This window comes from Kwoniella dejecticola, chromosome 7, assembly GCF_000512565.2.
Source record: "Kwoniella dejecticola CBS 10117 chromosome 7, complete sequence".
Classification (NCBI taxonomy): domain Eukaryota; kingdom Fungi; phylum Basidiomycota; class Tremellomycetes; order Tremellales; family Cryptococcaceae; genus Kwoniella; species Kwoniella dejecticola.
The window spans coordinates 825,949-847,883 of NC_089307.1; the positions used below are offsets into that span (position 1 = coordinate 825,949).

The window sequence follows — 21,935 nt, forward strand, 5'->3', positions numbered from 1 at the left end:
CGAAACATCGTCGGCAAAGCCAACCTGCGATCGTGATCACCGTGATATTTCAATGATGACTTGACACATACACACGTATACACATGCATTTCCTTCATACACCGCAAAAGGCTTGAAAGCTCATCAACGTTGCGGCTTATTTTTGATTTTAGAATAAGCGAAAAAGATCTGGCTAATGCTCATCGCCCACAAGCCAGCTGAGCATAGCAGGCAGACCCATTCCTAAGACCAACAACAAAGTCCGCTCGTATTTGCCTAATTGGGGTTCTTGTGTTCTTTGCCCGTTCGGGTCCCCTGATTCGACGTGCGAATGGTGATCGTGCGAATGTGACGAGAGGGGTTGAATGACTGTAGCGACGTATAAGAAGGATCCTCCCTGCATTCACCAAGCTAGTCAGCTGCCCCCTTCTTTTGCATATCAGGTATCTCAGTCAGATTTGAACAAAAGAAAGCTCGACTGACGGAGAAAAGCAAAGCTATGCCCGTCCACCAACCTATCGAATTTACGTCACCCCTATGACCTTGTCCGACGTTTGCAGAGCCGAACGCCTTGACTATCAGGAACGTCAAGATAGCGCCGATTGGCGCCGCAAAGGAAAAGATGATCAAGCGTTTTCTGATGGCTGCATGAGCGAGGTTGAGGGATAAGAGAGTTGTCGTTAGACCCAAAGCAGTTGGACCTGATATAATTTATGCTTCAATTAGCTTGTCCATCTTTCGCACGGCAAGGCGAACAGTGAAGAATGATAGCTTCCATGTAGAGCGGAGACATACCTTTATGAACTAACACCGCTAGAAAGATGATGAAGCTCAGACTACCATTACCCGATAAACTACTTGCGCCGAGAGCGATGCCGTCCGCAGCGCCGTGAATGACCATACCGAGGGTCGCGCTCAAGCCATGTACACCCCCGCTGACCTCGTGCTCGTGCTCGTCGTGATCATGATCGTGTACGTGCATTTTCCGGGGCTTGCTTTGCAAGGGTGTCGAAGAGTTGAGGTGGGCAGGTGATGGACGATGTGCTGAATCGATGGAGGATGCTGGAGAGTGCGATCGGGATGAGGCGGGGGATGGTGGTTGTGACGGCGAAGGATGAGGTGTTAGGGTTTCAATCCTGATAGATGAGAAATTACTATGCCCTCAGCAGACTATATGACTGGATGAAAAATCAAAGGCTTACAATAACATCAGAGCGAAACCAAGTAACAAGCTCAACCCTGTAGCGTGTATAGCACTCTCATCGTGTCCGTTTCCATCAGCCGGCAAGGCTCCGAACAACGTCGATACTCCCCTGCAATATGATTGAGAATATCAGCAGAGGTGAGTCAGGTCGCCGCGATGATAGGGCAAGCTCACTCAGGTATGATGATCGTGAGAGCAGCCCCGACTAACAGACCCATTCCTAAAACAGATATCATTTTCAGGTGTTTCCCTATTCTCGACTCCTTTGTCAGTTGAGTCCTACATCGCCGGAGAGCGTTGCAGAGATGCTCACCTGAAGTAGCGGACTTGATCCATAGTGGTATACTTCCCACTACGAAGCTAGCTATGAACATACAGGCGCATTGGCCCAAAAGCAGGAGCAAGCCCATCTTGGAGATCCAGGATGATATTGCTTTCACCGATGGGGATAACTATCTAGTCTTGAGATGGAATTCGGTGAACTTTCGAGCCTTCTGTAGCTATGTATAAATGTATATGCTTGAGAGCAGTTTTATTGAGGTCGAGCACAGGTCGCGGGTGTCGTTGGTGATCCGAGCAAGCAAGGCAAGCAAGGCAAGCAAGGCAAGCAAGTGATGGTGATGAAGAGGAAAGAGGACTTGACGGTTAGTCAAGCTTCTATCCCAAACTAAGCGGACCGAGCTGATTCACGGACGAGTCAGTATTAGTCGGTGTGAAGCCAAAGGAGGTCGAATAACAGAGTCCAGCAGATCAAAGGGATAGAATTGATAATGAGCTACTGCGCAAGATCAAGATATACGTCGATGTCACCTTCACCTTCACGTTCTTGATCATCCATCGCAAGCTAAGGTTATGGATTCATTCGTTCACGTAATAAGCTCAAAATGATTTGGTCCCTGACGAGTAACTAAACTTCACAAGGGGGAAAGATCGACCTACGCCCAAATGGACACAGGGTAAATTAATCATACCATCCCACGTGGACTCATTCGGCTAAATCTCCGCGTTAGCTTCAGCAGCTCGACTCTCGTCTCATCTTCTAATTTATGCTGTGTGCTATGATAAGCACAAGTATCGTACCATCTTAGCCGAACTATTGTAGGCGGATATCATCACAGTGCCTCAGGCATCAGGTATCAGGTATAAGAGGCAGCGCAGCTCGAGGTTCAAGCAAAAGCGCTCTCGCTGCTTCTTCCAGTATCAAACGAGTAACAAGCAAGAAGAATCATTTAAAATGGCTTCCTCGAATTCCCAATCTTTCTCCACTGAGAGCTACTTCCAGACCCAGAAGCCGCCGGCGGGTCTGAAGGAGAAGAGCGAGAAGATGCACCAGTTCGTCGAGAAATGGAAGGCTGTACAAGGTAAAAAGGTCGTGCTCGTAACCGTAAGCCTATCTCAACTTCACTTACATCTGAGAAATATCGCGTGAATCACGCATAAGCTAAATTCTGTGCTAATCAGAGTGGTGGAACGACGGTCCCGCTAGAATCCAATACGTGAGCATCTCTTCAGCGAGTCACGCTCAGACTGCTCAGCTCAAGAAGTGTGTGACTAAATCTGCTTTACTCACCACCAGTGTCCGATTCCTCGATAACTTCTCCGCTGGTACAAGAGGAGCGACATCCGCCGAATACTTCCTATCGCAAGGATACGCCGTCATATTCTTACATCGATTACATTCCCTGCGGCCATTCTCGCGACATTACTCTCACTCCTTGAACCCCTTTCTGGACCTTCTATCTGTTGTTCAGCTTCCATCCTCTTCCTCGTCGTCGTCGACAGAGCCGTCAATTGTTGTTTCTCCCGAAAACGCTAAGACGCTCTTACCAATTCTTCAGGCATACCACAATTCCCAGACCTCCGGCACGCTACTAATTGTGGAGTTCCAGACTGTCAACGACTACTTGTGGCTACTCAAGGCGGTCACTGCCTCAATGGCGAGCCTGGGGAGAAGGGGCATGTTTTACTTGGCGGCGGCGGTATCGGATTTCTTCTTGCCCGAAGAAAAGGTCGCCGAACATAAGATACAGTCTAATAAGGGAACGCTAAGCCTGGAGATGGATCAAGTACCAAAAGTACTTAAACCTCTGGTGCAAGAATGGACACCTGAAGGCTATATAGTCAGCTTCAAAGTGAGCCGACACCACACCCGTCAATCCCAATCGATGTGGAGGCTCCTTGCTGATCTTTTTCCTTCTCTCTCTCTACCCTTCTCCGTTTCACGGCACAGCTTGAAACAGATGAAGCCCTTCTGATCCCGAAATCCCGAGCAGCACTATCCAGATACGGTCATCAGCTGGTCATAGGCAATGACCTACATCGAAGGAAATACGAAGTCGTCTTTGTCGAACGGCGCAATCTGTCAGAGAAAGGGAAGGGGGATGACCGCTTGAAAGGCGCGCAAACCCCTCCTATAGTCGAACCTGGATCCGATGGGAAATCAGAATTGGACCCGGCAGCAGTGACGAATCAGGAGGAATACAAAGAAACGTGGCTGAGGCTGGAAGATCTGAAGAACGGCGAACTCAAAAGCGGTAAAGGAAGGGACGGAGAGGTTGAGATCGAAGAATTGATAATCAAGGAATTGGTAGATAAACATCAACGATGGATTGAAGCCCAGGTATAAAGACTGTTGTTGAGAATATGGAACGTAGGACATGTCGAAATCAAAATCACAGGGTTGTAGTTGCGTCAAGTCAACGATGGATGCGAAAAAATAGACAATGGGAATCAGCATATGCATTAGACTTCTATCATTCCCATCGATTTGCTAATTATGCTGAACTAATCGTCTTCGTAATTGCCTAATATTTCGGCTGTATGAACCGAAAAGTCAGCTTTGTGATTGCATGTAGGCGGTATCGCGCTAGAACTCACCATCATCATCGATTGGTACGCTCCTATATGGCGTTCTACTTGCGAATAAATCATCGAGGAAGGGCACCTTCCTACAGATCCACGCCCATCCTTCTTGGGTGACCGCGATAAGAAATATAGGTACCGACGCAATGATCGATAGCACGCCAGCTGCAGGCGAGTCGTCTCCAAACGCGCGATGCTCTCCCAATCGAATAGACCTGAGTTCAATGGTCAGCTTGAACCGAGACTAACAATGCAGATTCGATGACTCACCCAGGCCGACTGCCCTTCGTCCAGTAGTACCAACCTGCCAAACCAGCGAATGCAAACGGTATCATGGCTATTGAGCCCCAGAATAGTCCGCCTAAGCCGCCCCGAAGAATAAGGCCGGGACATTCATGCCTCCTACCCCTATCAGGTCTTTCTCCGCCCTCGCAAGAGGAATAAGGTATCTTTCGGTATTCCGTCCTTTCGTACCAAAATTCGGTGTTTCCATCACATTGTTCGTACTCGGTATCGATGGGAAGGGGTAAAGCGCCATCCACCAACACACAATTGTTGTTTGCATCTCGTCGATAGTTGAATTCACTGCGTGCCGGACAGTCAGCATGGTGTATGATGGGATGAATGATAGGAGGGCTTACCATTCAAAATCTGCAGGGGTGCATGTGCAGTTTCTGACGATCGTTTTGGGTTGGTCGATTCTCTGGCCGACGTAACAATTCCTATCTCTGATCCGTCTGTGATACATGGTTTGTCTACCAAACAAGCAGTTCTCTTCCCGACCTTCACTGGGTGACCAAAGCTGGAAATCATCGTGGTTCGGATCTTCTATGCTCAATTGACACTTGATATTGGTAATGGCAGAGAAGTCGAGGTGTACGAGAACCGATTTATCATTCTTGCCAGGTTCATTACCGATGAGCATGAATCGTCGACTGGTGTCGTCCGGAACGGTTTGGATAGACTTGATCCGTAAGGTTTGTCCAAAGGAGTATTCGTTCCAGGTAAGTCCTTCATCGGTCGTGTATAGGATATGATCCGTAGCTTCTTCATCGTTGACAAGGACCAATATCGAACCAGAATCACCGAACTCCCATATATGAGCATCTTTGTGGACTTCTTCCCATGTGAATCCACCATCTCGGGTCAAGAAGACGTCAGAGTCGGTGTAGGCAGCTAGGTTCTCGCCAACGTTTCCGACGGCCAACATCAATCCAACGGCTGAAGGGCTGCTGTAAGTCGCTTTTGGATCTCGCCTTTCCGTGTAGCCATGGATCTGCAGCGAGCAAGCCGTTGAAGTACAATCGTATTCTTGGCCCAGTGAGTCCTTCGGAGGAGGATTCATAGGTTTCCAAGTAGCCCCATCGTTGTGAGTGATGTAAGTCTTGATTTTCTTGTTTCCGGATAGATCCGCTTCTCTAGGATTCGAAACGACGTTGATCACAGCGATACCATCGAGTCCGAGCATTTTCTCGAAATCGACGTAACCAGCTGTATTACGGTTGACGTACTCGACTGCCAGATTGTAGTAGGTTCCATTGGAATTCGACCTGGATTTACAGGTCAGCTTCTCCCGTTCACGCCTCAGACACTAGATTGACTCACTTGAATATACTTCCCCATTCCTTGCCAACATCGGAATTCATCGTAACATGGATAAAGACAGAGTCTGTATTACTCTCCAATATGGTGTAGGCATGGTTTTCAATCTTCATAGAAGGTGGGAATTGGCCTTCAGAGAAGTGATAGCCGTCGAGGGATACTTGCAAGGACAGCGTTCCTGCTAACTCGTTGAGCTGAGCAACCAGGAGATATTCCGAGAAACTAGCAAATCCTACGACCGCATCGAAGAGTTTGATCTTCTTTGAGTAGTACCCGGGACCAGCTATTAGCTCCAGGGGATTGTACTCCCCACCGAGCTGTGATCCCTTCTTGTTCTTATACGATTCGCATATTATCTCTCTTTCATCAATCTTCAACCTGGCATCTCTCGCCCAGGCACAATTTCGAACATACTCCTCGATTTTCTTCCATCGTCGTCCGTGATCTGTTGAGTAGTACGACACGGCTCGACAATTGGTAGATAGGGTGTCGGTGCAGTCGATGGCACCAGTATATATCAACCAATCAGCTTTGGTAGGGTGGAAGTCGAGAATCGTGATACCTAAATTATTAGGCAGTTCTGGCGCCGTGATGACGTTCCAAGATCGCCCATAATCGGTAGTATGGTATATTCTCTTGGAATCCGTGAGAAGGTAAGCTCTTTCCCCGGCAAAAGTGTGCATCGTCACCCCGAGGAAAGTCTCCTGCTCATAAAGCTGTTTCCAGGAGAATCCTTCGTTACTCGACTGCCAGACTGTACCATCGCCAAGCTGTAAAAGGACCGATTGAGAACCGGGAAAGTATTGATGTTGGGTGATGACCGAGTTGAAGCCATGCGTGACATGTGATACTTTACCCTCTTGAGGCCTTGCCGAGGAGCAATCTTTCATGATTGGACTGTCTTTTGCCTTGTCGGATCGATTTTCGCAGGTGTTACCAGGAATTTTTCGGTAGCCGGACGAGCCTAGGTATTTGTCGTCCGCTTTGTTACAGGTTCCGGCGGGAACGGGCTCGGGACCCACAGGTACACACTCGCCATCCTGACGAACGTAATTGAAATCGCACTCATAGTCTTCATCTGTACAAGCACAATTCTCCTCATGGCCGACAGGATCTTCAAATTTGTTGCCAACGTAGCATTGCGCGTCGAGCTTGCGTCGTTGATACCATTGCCTGTGACCCATCAGACATTCCCTGCCTTCTTCACTTCGGGCATACCATTTCTCGAAATCGGATGATGTACATTGACGAGTCTGGACCGGAGCGAAGTCGAGAAAGATCATAGCGTGTCGTCCGCCTTTAACAGAATCCCGACGAGGCAGAGTGCCTATAAGAAGGAATTTCTGTGATGTAGAATCGGGAATGGTGGTAAGGACAAGACCACGGACGGACACACCGAGATGTAGTTGAGACCAGGTCGCTCCACCGTCATAGGAATATTTGACGTTATCAGTGGGCTCCTCATCATCCACGATGACCAGCACACTCCCCTGGTCCCCAAACTCATACTTGTGTGCACCCTCTTGTACCATCTTCCAGGTGAGTCCGGCATCAGTCGAAAGGAATGTATCGCATTCTTCGTATGGTAAGAGACTGCTGCCGACCGATCCGACAGCCATGACGTATCCAGGTGCAGTGGAGGAGAAGACTCGGCCGATGTTGTGGGGAGTCGTGACAGAGTGGACGTGGAGTGAACACGATTCCTGCAATGACTCAGCGTCGTGCGGGTATCGTGTGGTTGAACACTCACAAGATCAGCAGTGTTGCAGCTCCAGTCATCCCCGTCCATGTTTGTCTGAGGAGCTTTGAGGAATCTCCAGCTCGAACCGTCATCGTACGTAATTTTGCTTTTGATCTTCTTCGATTCACCCCAACCAACGACCTCTTCCCTATTGGAGACCACATTTGCGATGCCGACTCCTTCTAGACCGATGAGCTGTTCAAAATCGACGATACCGTAATCATTTCGATTCGTATCAGGAAGTGCTTCGACAAAGTAAGTGCCTTCGCTGGACGACACGAACAAAGTCCCGATATTGGCGGATGGGGAGGTCAGGATATCTACAGCGATCGAATGAGTGGTTGATTCTACGACAGTATAGGCATTCTCCTTCAAGTCCGGTAAAGCTGAATGTGGGAATTGGGTCTGTCTCCAGGTCTTGCCATCTGTGGACACATACAGGTGCCTGATGACAGGTCAGCCAATATCAGTCTGATTGGAAATGCACTCACATAGGATCCCCTCCGCTTGCTCTTCTAGCATCGCCTTCCGTCACCTTGAGAGCAGCCACCATAAATTTCGACACAACACCCAATCCCACCACGCCCCTTGCCTTCTTTCCTATACCTAAATCGACAAATTTCTTGGTATCGAACCAGTCTTCCGAGGAGTACAGTCTACTTTCCTTGACACTATGCATGCCTCCAGATTTATTGCTTTCATCGAAGGCAACGCAGAATATGAGGGATTCCGGAGCATTGACGAAGGCATCGGAGGATCTAGCGAAGAGGCATTGAGATGTTTGGGAGAGAAGCAGTTTAGGGGTGGATCGGAACGCGTCTTGAGTGTAGTAAGTCTCGTCCCAGCACGATTTGCCTCCTCCCCATTTCCCCCTCCCTGTGTCTTCACAGGCTCTACCTTGGAAAAGGATCCACCCATCGTTTTCCGCATGAAAGGAGAGCATCGAAGCGCCAAGACTTGCTTCCCTGGGAGTCTCAAATGACTGCCAACTATCACCTTGGTTATATGTGACCCAGTGAGTGGTGTCTCTGCCAATTATGAAAGCCATCTTGTTGTTATGGGGATGATCGATAAGCCGTACTGCTTCTCCTTCTTGAGGACCGCTGATTGGGGACCATGTTTTTCCCTCGTCGGGCGATCGCATGACAGACAGCTTGACGGGATCATGGAATAATACCACCTGTGGGAGACTCAGCACTAGGATCAGGAGTTGAAACAAGGACGACCACTCACTGGAGTGTCATCAAAATAGAACAATCGATTCGGAAGATTCTCTACGCGGGTCACTGTGACCTCTGGATCGCCCGCGAAGGCAACAAGAGGAGATATGATCAGGCATATCAGGATGAATGCTGTGATGATGGTAGGTGTATAATGAGCTGATCGAGGTTCGCGCGAACGCGGCTGGGGTCTCATGATCGAAATATGGATGTGCGATCCATATACGCAAATCTCTTGATGATTCTATCGGCAATATCGAGATCGTCGTTTCGTTTGGACTAGCGAGAGATTCGGCGGATATGTGTATAAAGAAGACGATCTCGTGAGAGTCGTGAAAGGCGAGTCAGAGCGATGGACACTTCCCCTTTTGTTTATCAACGCCTTGGGTATATATCGTGAGCAAAAGAGCGATTGAATCTATCTTAAGGAAATGTTGCAATATCAACTTGCTTTGTCTTTCTGTCAACTTCGACGCGCAGTGGGTGCAACTCACCTCGTCATGCTGGAACCGGGCCGGTCACGTGACTCGTTCACTCTCTTTGTCTGGTGGAGGGCGATCAATTCGATAGCTGGTTTATCTCATCTCATCACCAAGAATCGGAAGACAGCCTCAAGCGTAATCGTACAAAGATGCCACTGAGAAGGTCCGCGACCACAGCCAAGAGACTACTGCATACCCGAGCACAAACCTTCTTCTCCCCGACGCCCGAACATGTCGAATCGAATTTAGCTCAACATCCGACGCCCAACTCGACCTGGCTGTTCCTGTTGTCCACTTCCCTTGAAAATTTGCCTCGACATCTTCCAATCTTGCAAAAGCATCTGCCCAATTCCATAGGATCTTTCTCCGTCACACCACCCGGTCAAGAGCCGACAATATCAGTAGCGACTTTCCCTGAAGATGTTCGTATATTCAGGAGCGCGCTTACCGGTAGACCGCCGGCTGAGGTAGGCAGGTTTCAACGGCCCGAGAGCCAGAGGGTTCAGCGAGAAGAAGACCTAAAAGGTGCAGGACAGGGTCAAGCGGAGGCTCTACTGGCTGGCGAAGGATGGGCAGGCATGTGGAAGGGCGAAGCTATTACAGAGCGTATAGGCGAACTGGAAGGTGTAGAAGCTGAAAGCTTCCTGCTGTTGACGGACGGAAGACCTAACCCCGTACTCAAAGCTTTGGATCTGATGTATCCTTCTGCCTCGAAGGTGGGCCTCTTAACAGCGGCCACGCCATTTATCACGAATCGACCATATACTCTGCTACACAACGGTCAGATCTACTCAGAAGGAACACTCGGTCTGGCGTTCAAGAAGCGTCCAGCCGTAGAGGTCGATTTTGGGCTGGTCCCAATGACCGAGCCAGCTATCATAACCGGGTAAGCGAACGTCATTCTACAATACCCCGATCTCAAGCTGACAATGGAGCAGTGCGCAAGGCAATATGCTTCTTTCTATAGACGGTGCGAACTCGAATCCTACGCAAGTCCTGATACAGGCTATACAGAAACGAGGCGGCACGGGCATAACGAAAGAAGAAGATTTCTATCTAGGTATTCTCCAAAGCGGCAAACTGCAGAAAGCGGTCAAGATACTTAGTGGAGATCCTAGTCGAGGTGCTATGTCATTGGATATGGAAGATTCCCTTGTGACGGGTCAAACCGTGCAGGTGAGTTCGTAAACTGTCTGAATGCCGTAATTCGACTAAATCATAAATCATCGCGAGCAAACAGTTCATGCATCGAGAAAGCCGGATATCGATACCGAAAGCGTCCCCCGGTGTCCTCACATTTTCTTCTCTTCCTCGTTCTGATGAGGCAGGAGATGCGATACATGGATTACCGAGGGTTGAAGACGGGTTTCTAGCTTTGAGCGAGGGTGGATTTGTTTGTTCAAATCCGACTGCATCGATCTGTACGGCGCCAGGTGCTACAATAAGGGTGTCATGGTAGAGCAAGAATGTTAGGGATATGCATGCTGTGTGCATTCGCAAGATGACTACTGGGAGAGAATGAAACACTATAAATGTCCTACCATGGTTTAACCGTCCGTTTCCGTCTCTGTAATATCACTATTGTTGCTACAGCGTATCTAATATTCTATGATCTGAATCTAATCAACTGAACTTAACCACAAAGAGATTGGATGGAATACTTGTGGTCCGTGGGGTTGGATGGGATGAAACCGTTCTTGAGCCCGGATTGATAGGCCCAGTCAGCAGCTGACTCGGTCTTCCAGGTCCAGTGAAGCCATCCTTGACCGCTGTTTTCGTAAGTCTGGACTTGAACGTCAAAGAATTTTCTCATGAACTCCTTGTATTCACTAGAACCAATCATCAGTACCAGTTTTCTGCGCATAACGCGCCTGTCATAGATCTATCTGACTTACCTGGAGAATTGCGATACATCGTTGGATTTATCGCTACATGAACCGTGATAAGAAGATCCAGAGTAAGAGCCGTCGTATCGAGCACCGACACCTCGACCGTTCAAGTATTTGGCACAGTCGGTAGTCGCCAAGCTCCATTCTCCGACGACTAGCCAGTTGGGCGATTGCGAGTACGCGCTAGCTTTGTCACAGATACCCTTGACGTGTTGATCCCAGTTCCATCCGACGAAATCATCGTTGAACACCTGGTAGTTGTGAGTATCGATGAAGACGCTCTCGTATTCTGGCTCAGTCATATATCCATTGAATGTGGTCAAAGGTTGGAAACCATCGTGAATAACGAGAACGAGACCGGATTTATCCGAATTACCAAACGGATACCTGGCGGCTCCATAAGCATCTTTCCAGTATTGTCGGGTTGTTTGCAGTAACTGATCGTTCATGTATGTAGCAGGTTCTACCGTACACATATAAGCCTTGACCTGAGACACGACTGCATATCACTTACCGTTCAAGAGAGCTAACATGGTGACCACACCGAATTCAGAGGGATCGGAGTATTTCTTGGCCAAAGTGCTGATCACATTCTTAGTTCTGACGACGTTATTGTTATCGGTAGCCCTGTGCGGACGATCATCAGCTTCTCCTCGGCATGACAGTGACCCAAAGGACCCACCAGTTGGCGCTGCCACGGTGACCACTGTTGTCGTAGCCATTCTGGGAAGCAGGAGCACCGTGAAGATCAACCATCACCTTGAGGCCATGTTTGCCAGCCCATCCAATTGCCTTATCCAGGTAGTCAGCGGCACCTTGGATGTATGGCTCGCCCCCAGAGATGTCATAAGCCCAGTAACCGATCGGAATCCGGACGTGATTGAGACCGGCGGCTGTGGTGATCATCAGCAACGGAGAATGGGACCTACCTCTGGCGGAAATGGCGGAACTCACCGGCAATTTGAGCGAAGTCATCTTCGGTGAACCAGGTGTCCCAATGTTTCTTCAGAGCAGATTGAGCGGTACCTTTGTCTTGATATTGACAGAAGGTGTATTCATCCACAATGTCATTGTTGCCCGTGTTTTCGAAAAGTGAGGGAGTGATGAATGGTTCGAGCACAAGCCACTGCCAGAGCCTACGTCAGCTGAATGTTGTATACAAGTTCAAGCAGTCGGTCAATGATACTCACACCGCCGATGTTCACTCCTCGCACTTTCTCTGCCCCATAATGCCACCCAGTATTTACACTTCTTTCCGATATCAACCATCTGTTCAGGTCGGTCGGCGCAGCTTGAGTGCCCAGTATGAAGGAGGTCACAAGTGTCGTGAATAGTAGCATATCTTACAGGAATGTTAGGTTGTAGTCATGAGTATAGGATATATTGGCCGACTTGAGGGATGTGGTAGGAGGGGCGTTGAGAAGAGCGTTATGGCATAGGTAGTTGGGATGAGAGGATGAGGTAATGATTATCTAGTCAAGAAAGAGGGGAAGTCGTGTTGATAGTGCGGTTTTTGTATGTGAAAACGAGGACCGCAGCCAGGGAATGGCCAAGGATAGATGGGTATGACGGTGAGGTGAGAGTAGTCGAAACGGGTTTCAAGGTACAAAGGAAGGTGAGACTCAGGTTATAAGAAGTATGGTAAACCTTTTTATACCTCTGAACGTTGGATAATGTTATGCGGAAGGTAAACAAAAGATATGATTGGTTGTGAGAAACTATATAGCGCCAAAGCTCTTGGGACTGAGAGGATTTCTGATTCCAAGAAAGCCTAAGGAGTAGGATGTATGCCTTTTGATGAACCGTGTTCCAAGGCTTATTCGGCTTGTCTGCTGGACCGCAAGAATGCCATGCATAAGGTAACAAAGCTTCAAGTGATCGAACGCTGTAGTGCGAGGACCCGCTGTCAAACGGTCATTGAGGGTCTGCCTGAGGGCAAGTGCTCACCTCGAAGAACCGCAACCATCGAGCCGCCGGCCATTCTAGCCAAGCTGACAGGGCTTGACCATGCTGGTCGATTTTTCAATCGAGCTATAAGCATAGCTCAAATCCTGGACGATCCAAGCGAGTCGAACGAAGGGTTACATCATATCTTGTTTTTTCGACTGCGAAACACGAATGAAGGTGTACAGACTAACAGAACAAAACGTTGCTCTTGGTTGTTTTCATCGTCACACTTTAGCGTGTTATTGAGATTGTGAAACAAGACAACAACCAGCGTAATTTAATCTTTAGCACCGGATTCAGGGATTCATATTCACCGGCTCAACCTGATTGCATACGTGTTATCATAAACGATTACAAGCGTAACTTGTCGCGTCTCACTGGCATCACCGAAGCATGAATAGTGCTTGGCAGCTACCATGAGTTCTACGTGCGTGCGTGGAAAGCTTCAATGTCAGCCCAAAGGCTGCTCTTCGTCATGCTGACCGCAACAAAGCAGCTGTTGCTACCTGTTCAATGGGATATTTTCGGCGATCAGCGCGAGCTCGTCGGTCAAATCCGTTACCGCATTTCTCGGGACAATTCTCTTATCTCTAGTCAATGCTGCTGAGCAACACGAACACTGATCCAAATGTGCCGCTGATATCTCAGCCTCCAAAGGATTTCACAATTGTTACCAACCATCGAACTGAGAGCACAGCTTGACAAGATGAGGAAAAACCTTGACGACCCCACCGCTGACATACAAAAATTGGTCAATCAGACTATTGACAGTCTTCGTGATCTGGTACCAGACACACGAACGTTCGTGTCTGATGAAATTCAAGATGCTGTCTTCGATGCGATTGACGCCATCGAGAAGGACATGAGAACTCTGAATCTCGCTATACATGGTAAGTCGTCCTCTTTGCTAGCGATTGCGTATTGACTCTACTGGGTGTGCTAGACAATCCCGAGCTCGGCTTCAAGGAATAGTGAGTGGGCTTTTCACGAACGACAGAACATCTTTTGCTGAGACTCAGACATGTGCAGCAAAGCCCACGAGAACCTTACTCAAGCTCTCGGAAAGCTCGGCTTCACCTTGAACAACCCAAGTAGCTTGCCCACCGCCTTCGTGGCTACATACACCCACGGACAAGGCGGAAGGGTTTTTGGCCTGAATTCGGAATTTGACGCTTTACCAGATGTGGGACACGGTAAGTTCATTATATCTCCCAGTTGAAAGACCGGATATTGACTATCCGTAGCCTGTGGTCATAATTTGATCGCCGTCGTCGGTGTCGCCGCCGCGGCTGGCCTGAAAGCAGCTTTGAAAGCTTGCAATATCGCTGGTACGATAAAATTGATAGGCACACCTGCGGAAGAGGGCGGTGGTGGAAAGGTCATACTACTCAATAAAGGGGTGTATGATGACTTGGATGCCTGCGGTATGGCACATCCTGGAGGAGGATACGGTCCCAGCCCTTTCACCGGATCCTGCCCGATTGATGGGCCAGCTACGTTAGTGCATGCTTTTGGATATGCAGCATTATCTTCGAGCTGACCTACTGGTTCGTCCAGTCTCGCTCGCTCCGGGTTTGAAATTGAGTTTCATGGACGAGGTGCGCATGCAGGGGTGAGTCGCGAGTTGACGATTGATGGCCCACCAATCAGCTGACACAGATTGTTAGGCAGCGCCTTGGATGGGTATCAATGCCTTAGATGCGGCTGTACAAGGCTGTGAGTTTTCGAACCTATCTTCAAGATCTGTTGCTGACTAAAAGCTTCAGACGCCGCCGTGTCCATGCTCAGACAACAGCTTGAGCCTACAATGCGAGTCCATGGCATCATACAAGGTTCAGAGAAATGGGCGCAGAACATCATACCAAGCTGTAAGGGCGATGATTGTTTTTGGGGGAATGTCATCTCGCTGATGGCAAGAGTCCGACATCATAGATGCCAAGGTCTCATATAGCACTCGAGCGCTAGACGTCAAGGCATGCCTGGATTTGAGGCGGAAGACAATCGCCTGCTTCAAGTCTGCTGCCGAGTATGTGTGCCTCCCACTTTTGCTACGTGCCACTCCATACCACTGTCCAAAACATGCATCTCCCGCTGGATCTCATTTCCGTAGCTTGTGAGCTGGTCCGTGCTCACAAACCATAACATTTGCGTGTTTCCTGCAGGGCGACAGGATGTTCATACGAGATATCCGCCCCTGATCAAGGTCAGCCAATCGTACCTCTTCTAGTGGAAGCCTGCTGATGCACTCAAGCAGAGGTTTATGCCGATGTGCAGAACAACAAAGCCATGGCATTGTCGTACCAAGCATTCATGGAGAAGACTTTCGATGATAAGATCGAGATGACCGGTATGACAACGGCCAGTACGGACTACGGCGAGTCAATTCACCTACTTAAGCCTCAGGGGAATCGATCCCACTGACTAACAATTGAGAATACTTTTTGCAGGCAACGTGACGTACAAATGCCCAGCGTTCGCACCAAACTTCGCCATCCCCTCTCCGACCGGGTCGGGCAACCACACAGCCGGCTTCGCAGAGTCGGCCGGCAAGCCTGAAGCTCATAGACTAGCTATGAAGGTCGCAAAAGGGCTGGCGGTGATAGGCGCGAAGTTCCTGAGCGATGACGAATTTGCCAAAGAGGTGAAAAAGGATTTCAAGAGGTTCAAGAGAGGAATCGAGGAAGGCAAGAATCTTAGTTGAAAGAAGTGGTGTGAATGTATACAAAATGCATAAGGTTGTATATTAAAACAGTATATTGAATGTTCGCATAGCTCATTGAAAAACGGATGTATGAGCTGCCATCAACGGTGGGCTTTCCATGCAAGCTTGTCTCGATCCCGAATAGGTTTTAACCACGTTTGCTCTCCCTCACTAATCGATCCCTAGCTCGTGTCAGTGCCAGACCCATACTATGAAGCGATCACCTCGTCAGCTCACGCAATCTCTCATTGTTTCTTTGTGCTTGATTCGATCCGGATCCGGATCCGGAAGGCGGCGGCTTACCGATTTGATCCCCACTCATCCTCATGACCTTCAGCTTCGTCCACCCCAAATCCTATACCCCAGATCCTATCTGTCGGGCTGGCTTCGACCAATGTCTTCCCTTTTGTCTCTAAGATGGTCTCTTTGAGCTTCTCATTCTGGCTAAATTTCAGGTAATTTCCCCTCTCGACTATCCCATCATTCACTTCATCCCATTTCTTCCTATCAAAGTTCCTAATCTTTCTACCTCGTTCTTTGGCCTCTTCGGGCGTTGGTGCTCGGGCTATATCGTCTGCTACGTCGGGATCGAACACCAAGGCTTTTCGATACATCATATAATGCTCAGCTGTCGGGAAAGTCAGATGCGGATGATCGGGATCGTGGAAGGTTGTTGCGAACCATTGTGACATACAAGCCAGGCTGAACGGGGTGGTGTCATTCACTTGCCAATACCAGAATAGTATATATGGCTGATGTAACACAGGATCAAGTGGTTCCTTGTACATCTTGGATAAGTACTTGCTGCTGCACAGTGAGTCGATGCGAAGACTATGTTGATGCATCGTGCAGCATGGCATCATTGAAGAACGGTTTGAAGTGATCGAATGACCGCCAAAGTGGAGGTTGATGCGTCATAGATAAGGTTATATGGTAATTTACACATAGCATCAACATGTCTACAGATAATTAAGCGCCCAAAAGTTCGAAGCCAATTTACTGCTCGACGCATTCTCGCCTTCTGTATTCCCAATATCCTGCTCGCATCCTATCGTAATTACTGCTCAGATCTGCGAAGACCTCTCCGGCTTCTCCGTTGCTACCCTGTTCGAGCAACGCATCTGCGAGATATTCGAGAGCAAGAGGAACCGGCAGAGGAGTGTCATTAGGGAGTGGACCGGGCGGCAGTGGAAATCCAAAATTGTCAGTGGATTCAGTCGGTTGTGACGATGCTTGAGCGGTGTAAGGGAGTATAGCAGGCAGTAGAGGGGTCAAAAGAAGCTTGAAATGCCGAAGAAGGCTAGCAGTAAATATCAGCGCAAATCTTGGTCAATCAGCTTGAGCAAGACGCACCCTCGAAGATAATTCCAAGCGGAAACGTTGTGAGGTATCAGGTGAATTGCTCGTAAAGCGTAACTTCATCATCATCAGCAGCATCACTATGACGCTGATGTAATGGGGTACTTACTCCAACTCTGGTTTGAGCCCATCTTTACCGGTCTCCGCGTCAGGTCTAGCAACTCTCAGATACCATCTCCATCCCCAAGCGCTATTGTTCCTGCCATCCACTCGAAGCATCTCTTCGCACCATGTCAGCTCATCGTGCCATAGTTGGTCGCTGATCCTGCCGAGTGTGTGAAAGTGAGAATAAAGCCAATGAAGGTACGCCCATGTGTGATAGTTCTTGGGGTCAGGCAGCAGAGATCGGTGGAGATATTCTATCTCGACCGAGGGATCCTCAGGGGAGATGTGCGTCAAAAGGAGCAACCGATGGTGCCTGCAAGCTCAAGTGCGTCAGCCATTTTATAATTCCAGATTCGGCAAGGCAGAGTCAGTGAACAAGGAAAATCCGATGCCTTAGGACAAGCCAAGCACAGTAGAAACTGGCAATTGGTGGTCCTGTATGCCGCAGAGAAGGAGGCGAAGCAAAGGACAGAGTTGAGCGGGAAGTGCATTAGAATGCGGGGATATGGCCGAGGTAGTAAGGACATCTGAGGCAATGATATCAACTCACCAGACTTGGTAGCTTTTCAGATTCTGTACGGCGAATTCGTTCATGAGCTGCAATTCATCGTCCAAATTCTTCTGGAGAGCGAGTAATGTAGCCATGCGATATTGCCTGGGACTCTGTAAGCTGATGAATGGCTCGAGGCATTGAATGGCGGGTGACTTACCACACAGTGTAATGTGCAGGATTCATACGTATTATCGTCTCGGTCAATTCCAACGCCCGCTCGGACCTCTCCTCCGCTGCCGCTATGGCTCGAAAATAATCCATTGCATCACGGTCTACCACACTGGTCAGCCGATGACAGACCAGGATAAGCAGTGGACGTACATTCCCCAGAATACATAATGGGGACCACCGGATTTGGCCCATCATCCTGCGCTATCGGTTTGACGTCGTGCCATACGGAGCGATCGACCAGGGGAATATAAGATGAAGTAGCGACTGACTATCGAATGACCGTCAGTCCGATACCAGAATAATCCTGACGCGACACACCCACCATTTTGTACTCGAGATCTCAGATGCCATCGAATGCTGCAGCGATTTAGAATTTGTGCGACGAAGTATACTTTTATATTCGTGACCAAGGTGTTGGGTTGGACAGTCTTGCAGATGTGAAGGAGAACAATAAACAATGAAGCATCACGCACGTGGAAACGACAAATAGAGATACGCGGGGTTTTTGTAATGATGGATGTGTTTGAATTGATTAGCTTGATTAGCTTGATTAGATTCGTGATCGTGATTGCTTGCTACCCTTTAAGTGAAGACGTCAGGACATTCTATCATCCTACTCTGAGTCCTCTACTCGAGTGTCACTCAACTACGTCATCGTGCAAAGGCAAAAGCCGTCATAGATAAAAAGTTGAATTGTCTGGACCAAAGCATGCGTGAACGTTTCATAGAGTACAGGACATGTTCAACGCTATCCTTTCGTATGCATCCGCTCTTGTCACTGTCACTAGCCACCCCTACCTGCCGCAGGACATTTCGTTCCAGCAACTGTGATTGAGCGAGCACGTCGAGACAAAGATACTGACAAGGTCCCCTCGATAATGGCGACGACAGGTTTAGCATCGTCCGCGACGGGGAAATTCGATTCTGTGACACCCCCCAAGCCTTCATCCTTACCGGAAGACTTGGTGCGTCAGCTACTGATCAACCTCGACGACAAGATTGCATCCCTCAAGGACGAGAGGAGCCTTGATCTCGAGGGGCTGTTAGCTTACCAGCGTACAGCGAACTACCTGTAAGCGTGCTGCCAGTTGAAGGGACTAAACGCTGAATATATCTCGTTTAGGTCCGCAGCGCAAGTAAGTCTGAAAGACATGTGAAAAGCCTAGGTTGTGCTTACATGCCTTCAACAAGATCTTCCTCAAGGACAATGGGCTCCTCACGCGAGAGCTAAAGACTGACGATGTGAAGAAGCGTCTTCTGGGACATTGGGTAAATATTCAATCCCTCGTCATGGCGAAGCATGTTTTTTTTTCTCACTGACTCATCGGCTCTAGGGGACCTGCCCAGGCTTGAATTTTGCCTATGCACACACCAATAATCTGATCACCCGTCACGAGAATGATGAAGAAGCTCCTTACTTCATGTTCTTAACCGGTCCAGGACACGGTGCTCCGGCACTACTGTCAACTCTGTTCATGGAGGGGGCCATCACTCGTTTCTACCCCGAATATCCAATGTCCAGAGAGGGCCTCGAAGCTTTTATCGGAAAGTTCTCGGTTCCAGGTGGATTCCCCAGTCACGTAAACGCTGAAACGCCTGGGGCGATACACGAAGGTGGAGAGCTCGGTTATTGCCTAGCTGTAGCGTATGGAAGTGTCATGGATAAGCCTGATCATATCACGGTTGCTGTGATTGGTGATGGCGAGAGTGAGACTGGGCCGACAGCTACTGCTTGGCATGCTCACAAGGTGCGTTCTCGTTGTCAAGACAACTTTTATGGCGCTCATAGTCACCCCTTGATCAGTATCTCGACCCTGCTGAAAGCGGTGCAGTACTACCCATCCTACATCTCAATGGGTTCAAAATCGGGGAGAGAACGATTCCGGGTACCATGGACGATCTGGAGATCGCATGTCTCTTCACGGGGTACGGGTATCAAGTTCGAATAGTCGAGTACGTTGGCGCCAGCTCCGACCATCAGCACGATGTAGCTATCAATTACGATATGGCGGCATCCGTGGAATGGGCGTATCAAGAGATCAGGAAGATTCAGATGGCAGCAAGGTCTGGGAAGCCCATCATCAAACCTCGATGGCCTATCATCATCATGAGAACGCCTAAAGGGTGGACAGGACCAAGGAAGTCGGCTGGTAATCCCATCGAGGGCAGCTGGAGAGCTCATCAAGGTAAGTGCTTTGAGATTGAGGTGGGGAAGACTACTAACAGCCTGTTACAATGGCCCAGTCCCTCTGCCGGAAGCTGCCAAAAACGAGAAAGAATTCAAACTCCTTCAAGATTGGCTTAAATCTTATGGCCCAGACGAGCTTTTCCACACTCAGGTGGAGTCCAGTCACTCAGAGGCCCACAATGCTGCTAGCAAAGCGTCTGGTATCATTGACGATGTAGCTCTTCGTATCATTCCCAAAGATCAGCAGAGACGGATGGGTATGATGGACGTGAGTCTTGTCGCGCGACATGTCCTAGCAGCCGCTTACGGGAATGTAGGCAACCTACCGAGGCTTCCAACCACTCAAAGCCCCCGATTGGAAAGAGTTCACGCACAAAATCGATGAACCAGTGTCCAACATGAAGGCGTTAGTCATCTCAGCGGGCACGTCTCTACAAATCAGCATTGACTGATGACTTATACATCCTTTGCCAGTGTCGGATCATATGTAGCTGAAATTATCAAACAGAACCCCACAAGCTTCCGCATTTTCTCTCCGGACGAGATCACGAGTAACAAGCTTGATGAGGCCTTGCAAGTCAGTCATCGGAATTTCCAGTGGGATCCTGAAGTGAGTGAACGAACTCCACGTACGACGACACGGTCACTGATAGTGATACGCTAGACTGCGAACAACGGTGGTCGGGTGATTGAGATGCTGTCCGAGCATACTCTCCAAGGATGGATGCAAGGCTATACTCTCACCGGGCGTCATGCCCTCTTCCCTTCATACGAAAGCTTCTTGGGAATTGTACAAACCATGATCGAACAATACGCCAAGTTCATCAAGATGGCGCTTGAGACCCGATGGCGAGGGGATGTGGCTGGTCTGACATATATCGAGACAAGTACTCTCTGGCGACAGGAGCACAACGGATACTCCCATCAGAACCCAGGATTGATCGGCTCTTTCATCGCCCTACCACGACACCTCGCCAGAATATATTTGCCAGCCGATGCCAATTGCAGTGTCAGCACGATCGACCACTGTCTGAGATCCAAGAACAACATCAATCTCGTGATCGGCTCGAAAAATCCTACCCGAGGCTGGCTGTCCGCGGACGAGGCGGAAAGGCATTGCATTGCTGGTGCTTCCGTATGGCCTAATTATTCGACGGATGGTGGCATGGACCCTGATGTCGTCCTGGTGGGTGTTGGAGTGGAGGTCACCTTCGAAGTCATTGCTGCGGCTGCCATATTGCGAAACAATGGCGTGAGAGTGCGAGTAGTCAATGTCAATGACCTGTTGATCCTTGGCGCTATGGGACACCACCCGCATGCTTTGTCTGCCGATGCATTCGACAGCCTGTTTACAGCGGACAAGCCTGTCATCATGAACTTCCACGGATACCCTAAAGATCTGGCTAGTCTGTTATTCAGTCGCAATGCCCACGTAGGAAGGTCCAGAGTGAGTTTCGAGGATTTCGATGTCCGGGTGCTGGGGAAGCTAACGAGATGTTTCCTGCTTTCTGTTTCAGTTTGATATTCTTGGTTACATCGAAGAAGGCACAACTACTACTCCGTGGTCGATGTTGAGGCTGAACAATACCTCTCGATACACTCTCGCCGATATTGCTGTACAGAGAGTATCAAGAGACCAACCTAACCACCCAATCGGCGTCAAAGCCCATGAACTGTGCAGCTTCTGGCAACATCAACTGGTCCTTCATGATAGATTTACTAAAGAGAACGGTGAAGATCCTGCTTGGTGTGGCGAGATCCCGGCGCTAGAAGATGGTGCGACATAGTTGTGTAGCATATACGAAGTTTTTTGCCTCGTTCTCGCATGCATAGATATAGATGGATGCTTTATATGCTCGCACTGGTACCGCAACACGAAAAGGATTTTGTTTCCGGGTGGCAAAGCATTTACCCGAGTTTTACCCGGAATCA

At 49.0% G+C, this 21,935-nt stretch overlaps 9 protein-coding genes across 9 annotated transcripts; 4 read left to right on the plus strand and 5 right to left on the minus strand.

Moving 5' to 3' along the window:
* Positions 1-172: 172 nt before the first annotated feature.
* On the minus strand, positions 173-1,593 carry I303_105936 (uncharacterized protein; the record flags this gene model as incomplete). Its single annotated transcript, XM_018409249.1, has 6 exons — positions 173-376; positions 463-680; positions 775-1,115; positions 1,182-1,292; positions 1,358-1,433; positions 1,497-1,593. 6 exons carry the CDS (start codon positions 1,591-1,593, stop codon positions 173-175), a joined length of 1,047 nt encoding a protein of 348 aa, XP_018261521.1.
* Positions 1,594-2,417: 824 nt separating this feature from the next.
* Positions 2,418-3,809, plus strand: I303_105937 (uncharacterized protein; the record flags this gene model as incomplete). The annotated part of the gene is made up of 4 exons (XM_018409250.1): positions 2,418-2,567; positions 2,645-2,679; positions 2,760-3,315; positions 3,414-3,809. The coding sequence occupies 4 exons, from the start codon at positions 2,418-2,420 to the stop codon at positions 3,807-3,809; spliced, it is 1,137 nt and encodes a 378-aa protein (XP_018261522.1).
* A 158-nt stretch (positions 3,810-3,967) lies between these two features.
* I303_105938 (uncharacterized protein) lies at positions 3,968-8,804 on the minus strand (the record flags this gene model as incomplete). Its single annotated transcript, XM_018409251.1, has 8 exons — positions 3,968-3,999; positions 4,061-4,260; positions 4,316-4,630; positions 4,687-5,595; positions 5,651-7,350; positions 7,398-7,833; positions 7,880-8,568; positions 8,622-8,804. The coding sequence occupies 8 exons, from the start codon at positions 8,802-8,804 to the stop codon at positions 3,968-3,970; spliced, it is 4,464 nt and encodes a 1,487-aa protein (XP_018261523.1).
* Positions 8,805-9,239: 435 nt separating this feature from the next.
* I303_105939 (uncharacterized protein) lies at positions 9,240-10,549 on the plus strand (the record flags this gene model as incomplete). The annotated part of the gene is made up of 3 exons (XM_018409252.1): positions 9,240-9,976; positions 10,029-10,266; positions 10,331-10,549. The coding sequence occupies 3 exons, from the start codon at positions 9,240-9,242 to the stop codon at positions 10,547-10,549; spliced, it is 1,194 nt and encodes a 397-aa protein (XP_018261524.1).
* A 174-nt stretch (positions 10,550-10,723) lies between these two features.
* I303_105940 (uncharacterized protein) lies at positions 10,724-12,319 on the minus strand (the record flags this gene model as incomplete). Its single annotated transcript, XM_018409253.1, has 6 exons — positions 10,724-10,919; positions 10,986-11,442; positions 11,494-11,606; positions 11,662-11,872; positions 11,934-12,105; positions 12,170-12,319. The coding sequence occupies 6 exons, from the start codon at positions 12,317-12,319 to the stop codon at positions 10,724-10,726; spliced, it is 1,299 nt and encodes a 432-aa protein (XP_018261525.1).
* A 1,313-nt stretch (positions 12,320-13,632) lies between these two features.
* On the plus strand, positions 13,633-15,627 carry I303_105941 (uncharacterized protein; the record flags this gene model as incomplete). The annotated part of the gene is made up of 11 exons (XM_065969265.1): positions 13,633-13,816; positions 13,870-13,897; positions 13,956-14,119; positions 14,171-14,423; positions 14,484-14,538; positions 14,594-14,642; positions 14,693-14,794; positions 14,859-14,952; positions 15,089-15,129; positions 15,181-15,300; positions 15,374-15,627. The coding sequence occupies 11 exons, from the start codon at positions 13,633-13,635 to the stop codon at positions 15,625-15,627; spliced, it is 1,344 nt and encodes a 447-aa protein (XP_065825337.1).
* A 148-nt stretch (positions 15,628-15,775) lies between these two features.
* Positions 15,776-16,415, minus strand: I303_105942 (uncharacterized protein; the record flags this gene model as incomplete). The annotated part of the gene is made up of 2 exons (XM_018409255.2): positions 15,776-15,836; positions 15,931-16,415. 2 exons carry the CDS (start codon positions 16,413-16,415, stop codon positions 15,776-15,778), a joined length of 546 nt encoding a protein of 181 aa, XP_018261527.2.
* Positions 16,416-16,623: 208 nt separating this feature from the next.
* I303_105943 (uncharacterized protein) lies at positions 16,624-18,140 on the minus strand (the record flags this gene model as incomplete). The annotated part of the gene is made up of 7 exons (XM_018409256.1): positions 16,624-16,927; positions 16,981-17,043; positions 17,096-17,404; positions 17,642-17,746; positions 17,802-17,916; positions 17,966-18,083; positions 18,138-18,140. 7 exons carry the CDS (start codon positions 18,138-18,140, stop codon positions 16,624-16,626), a joined length of 1,017 nt encoding a protein of 338 aa, XP_018261528.1.
* A 553-nt stretch (positions 18,141-18,693) lies between these two features.
* Positions 18,694-21,790, plus strand: I303_105944 (uncharacterized protein; the record flags this gene model as incomplete). Its single annotated transcript, XM_065969266.1, has 9 exons — positions 18,694-18,887; positions 18,982-19,084; positions 19,150-19,563; positions 19,620-20,001; positions 20,060-20,271; positions 20,321-20,409; positions 20,478-20,613; positions 20,668-21,450; positions 21,521-21,790. The coding sequence occupies 9 exons, from the start codon at positions 18,694-18,696 to the stop codon at positions 21,788-21,790; spliced, it is 2,583 nt and encodes an 860-aa protein (XP_065825338.1).
* Positions 21,791-21,935: the final 145 nt, after the last annotated feature.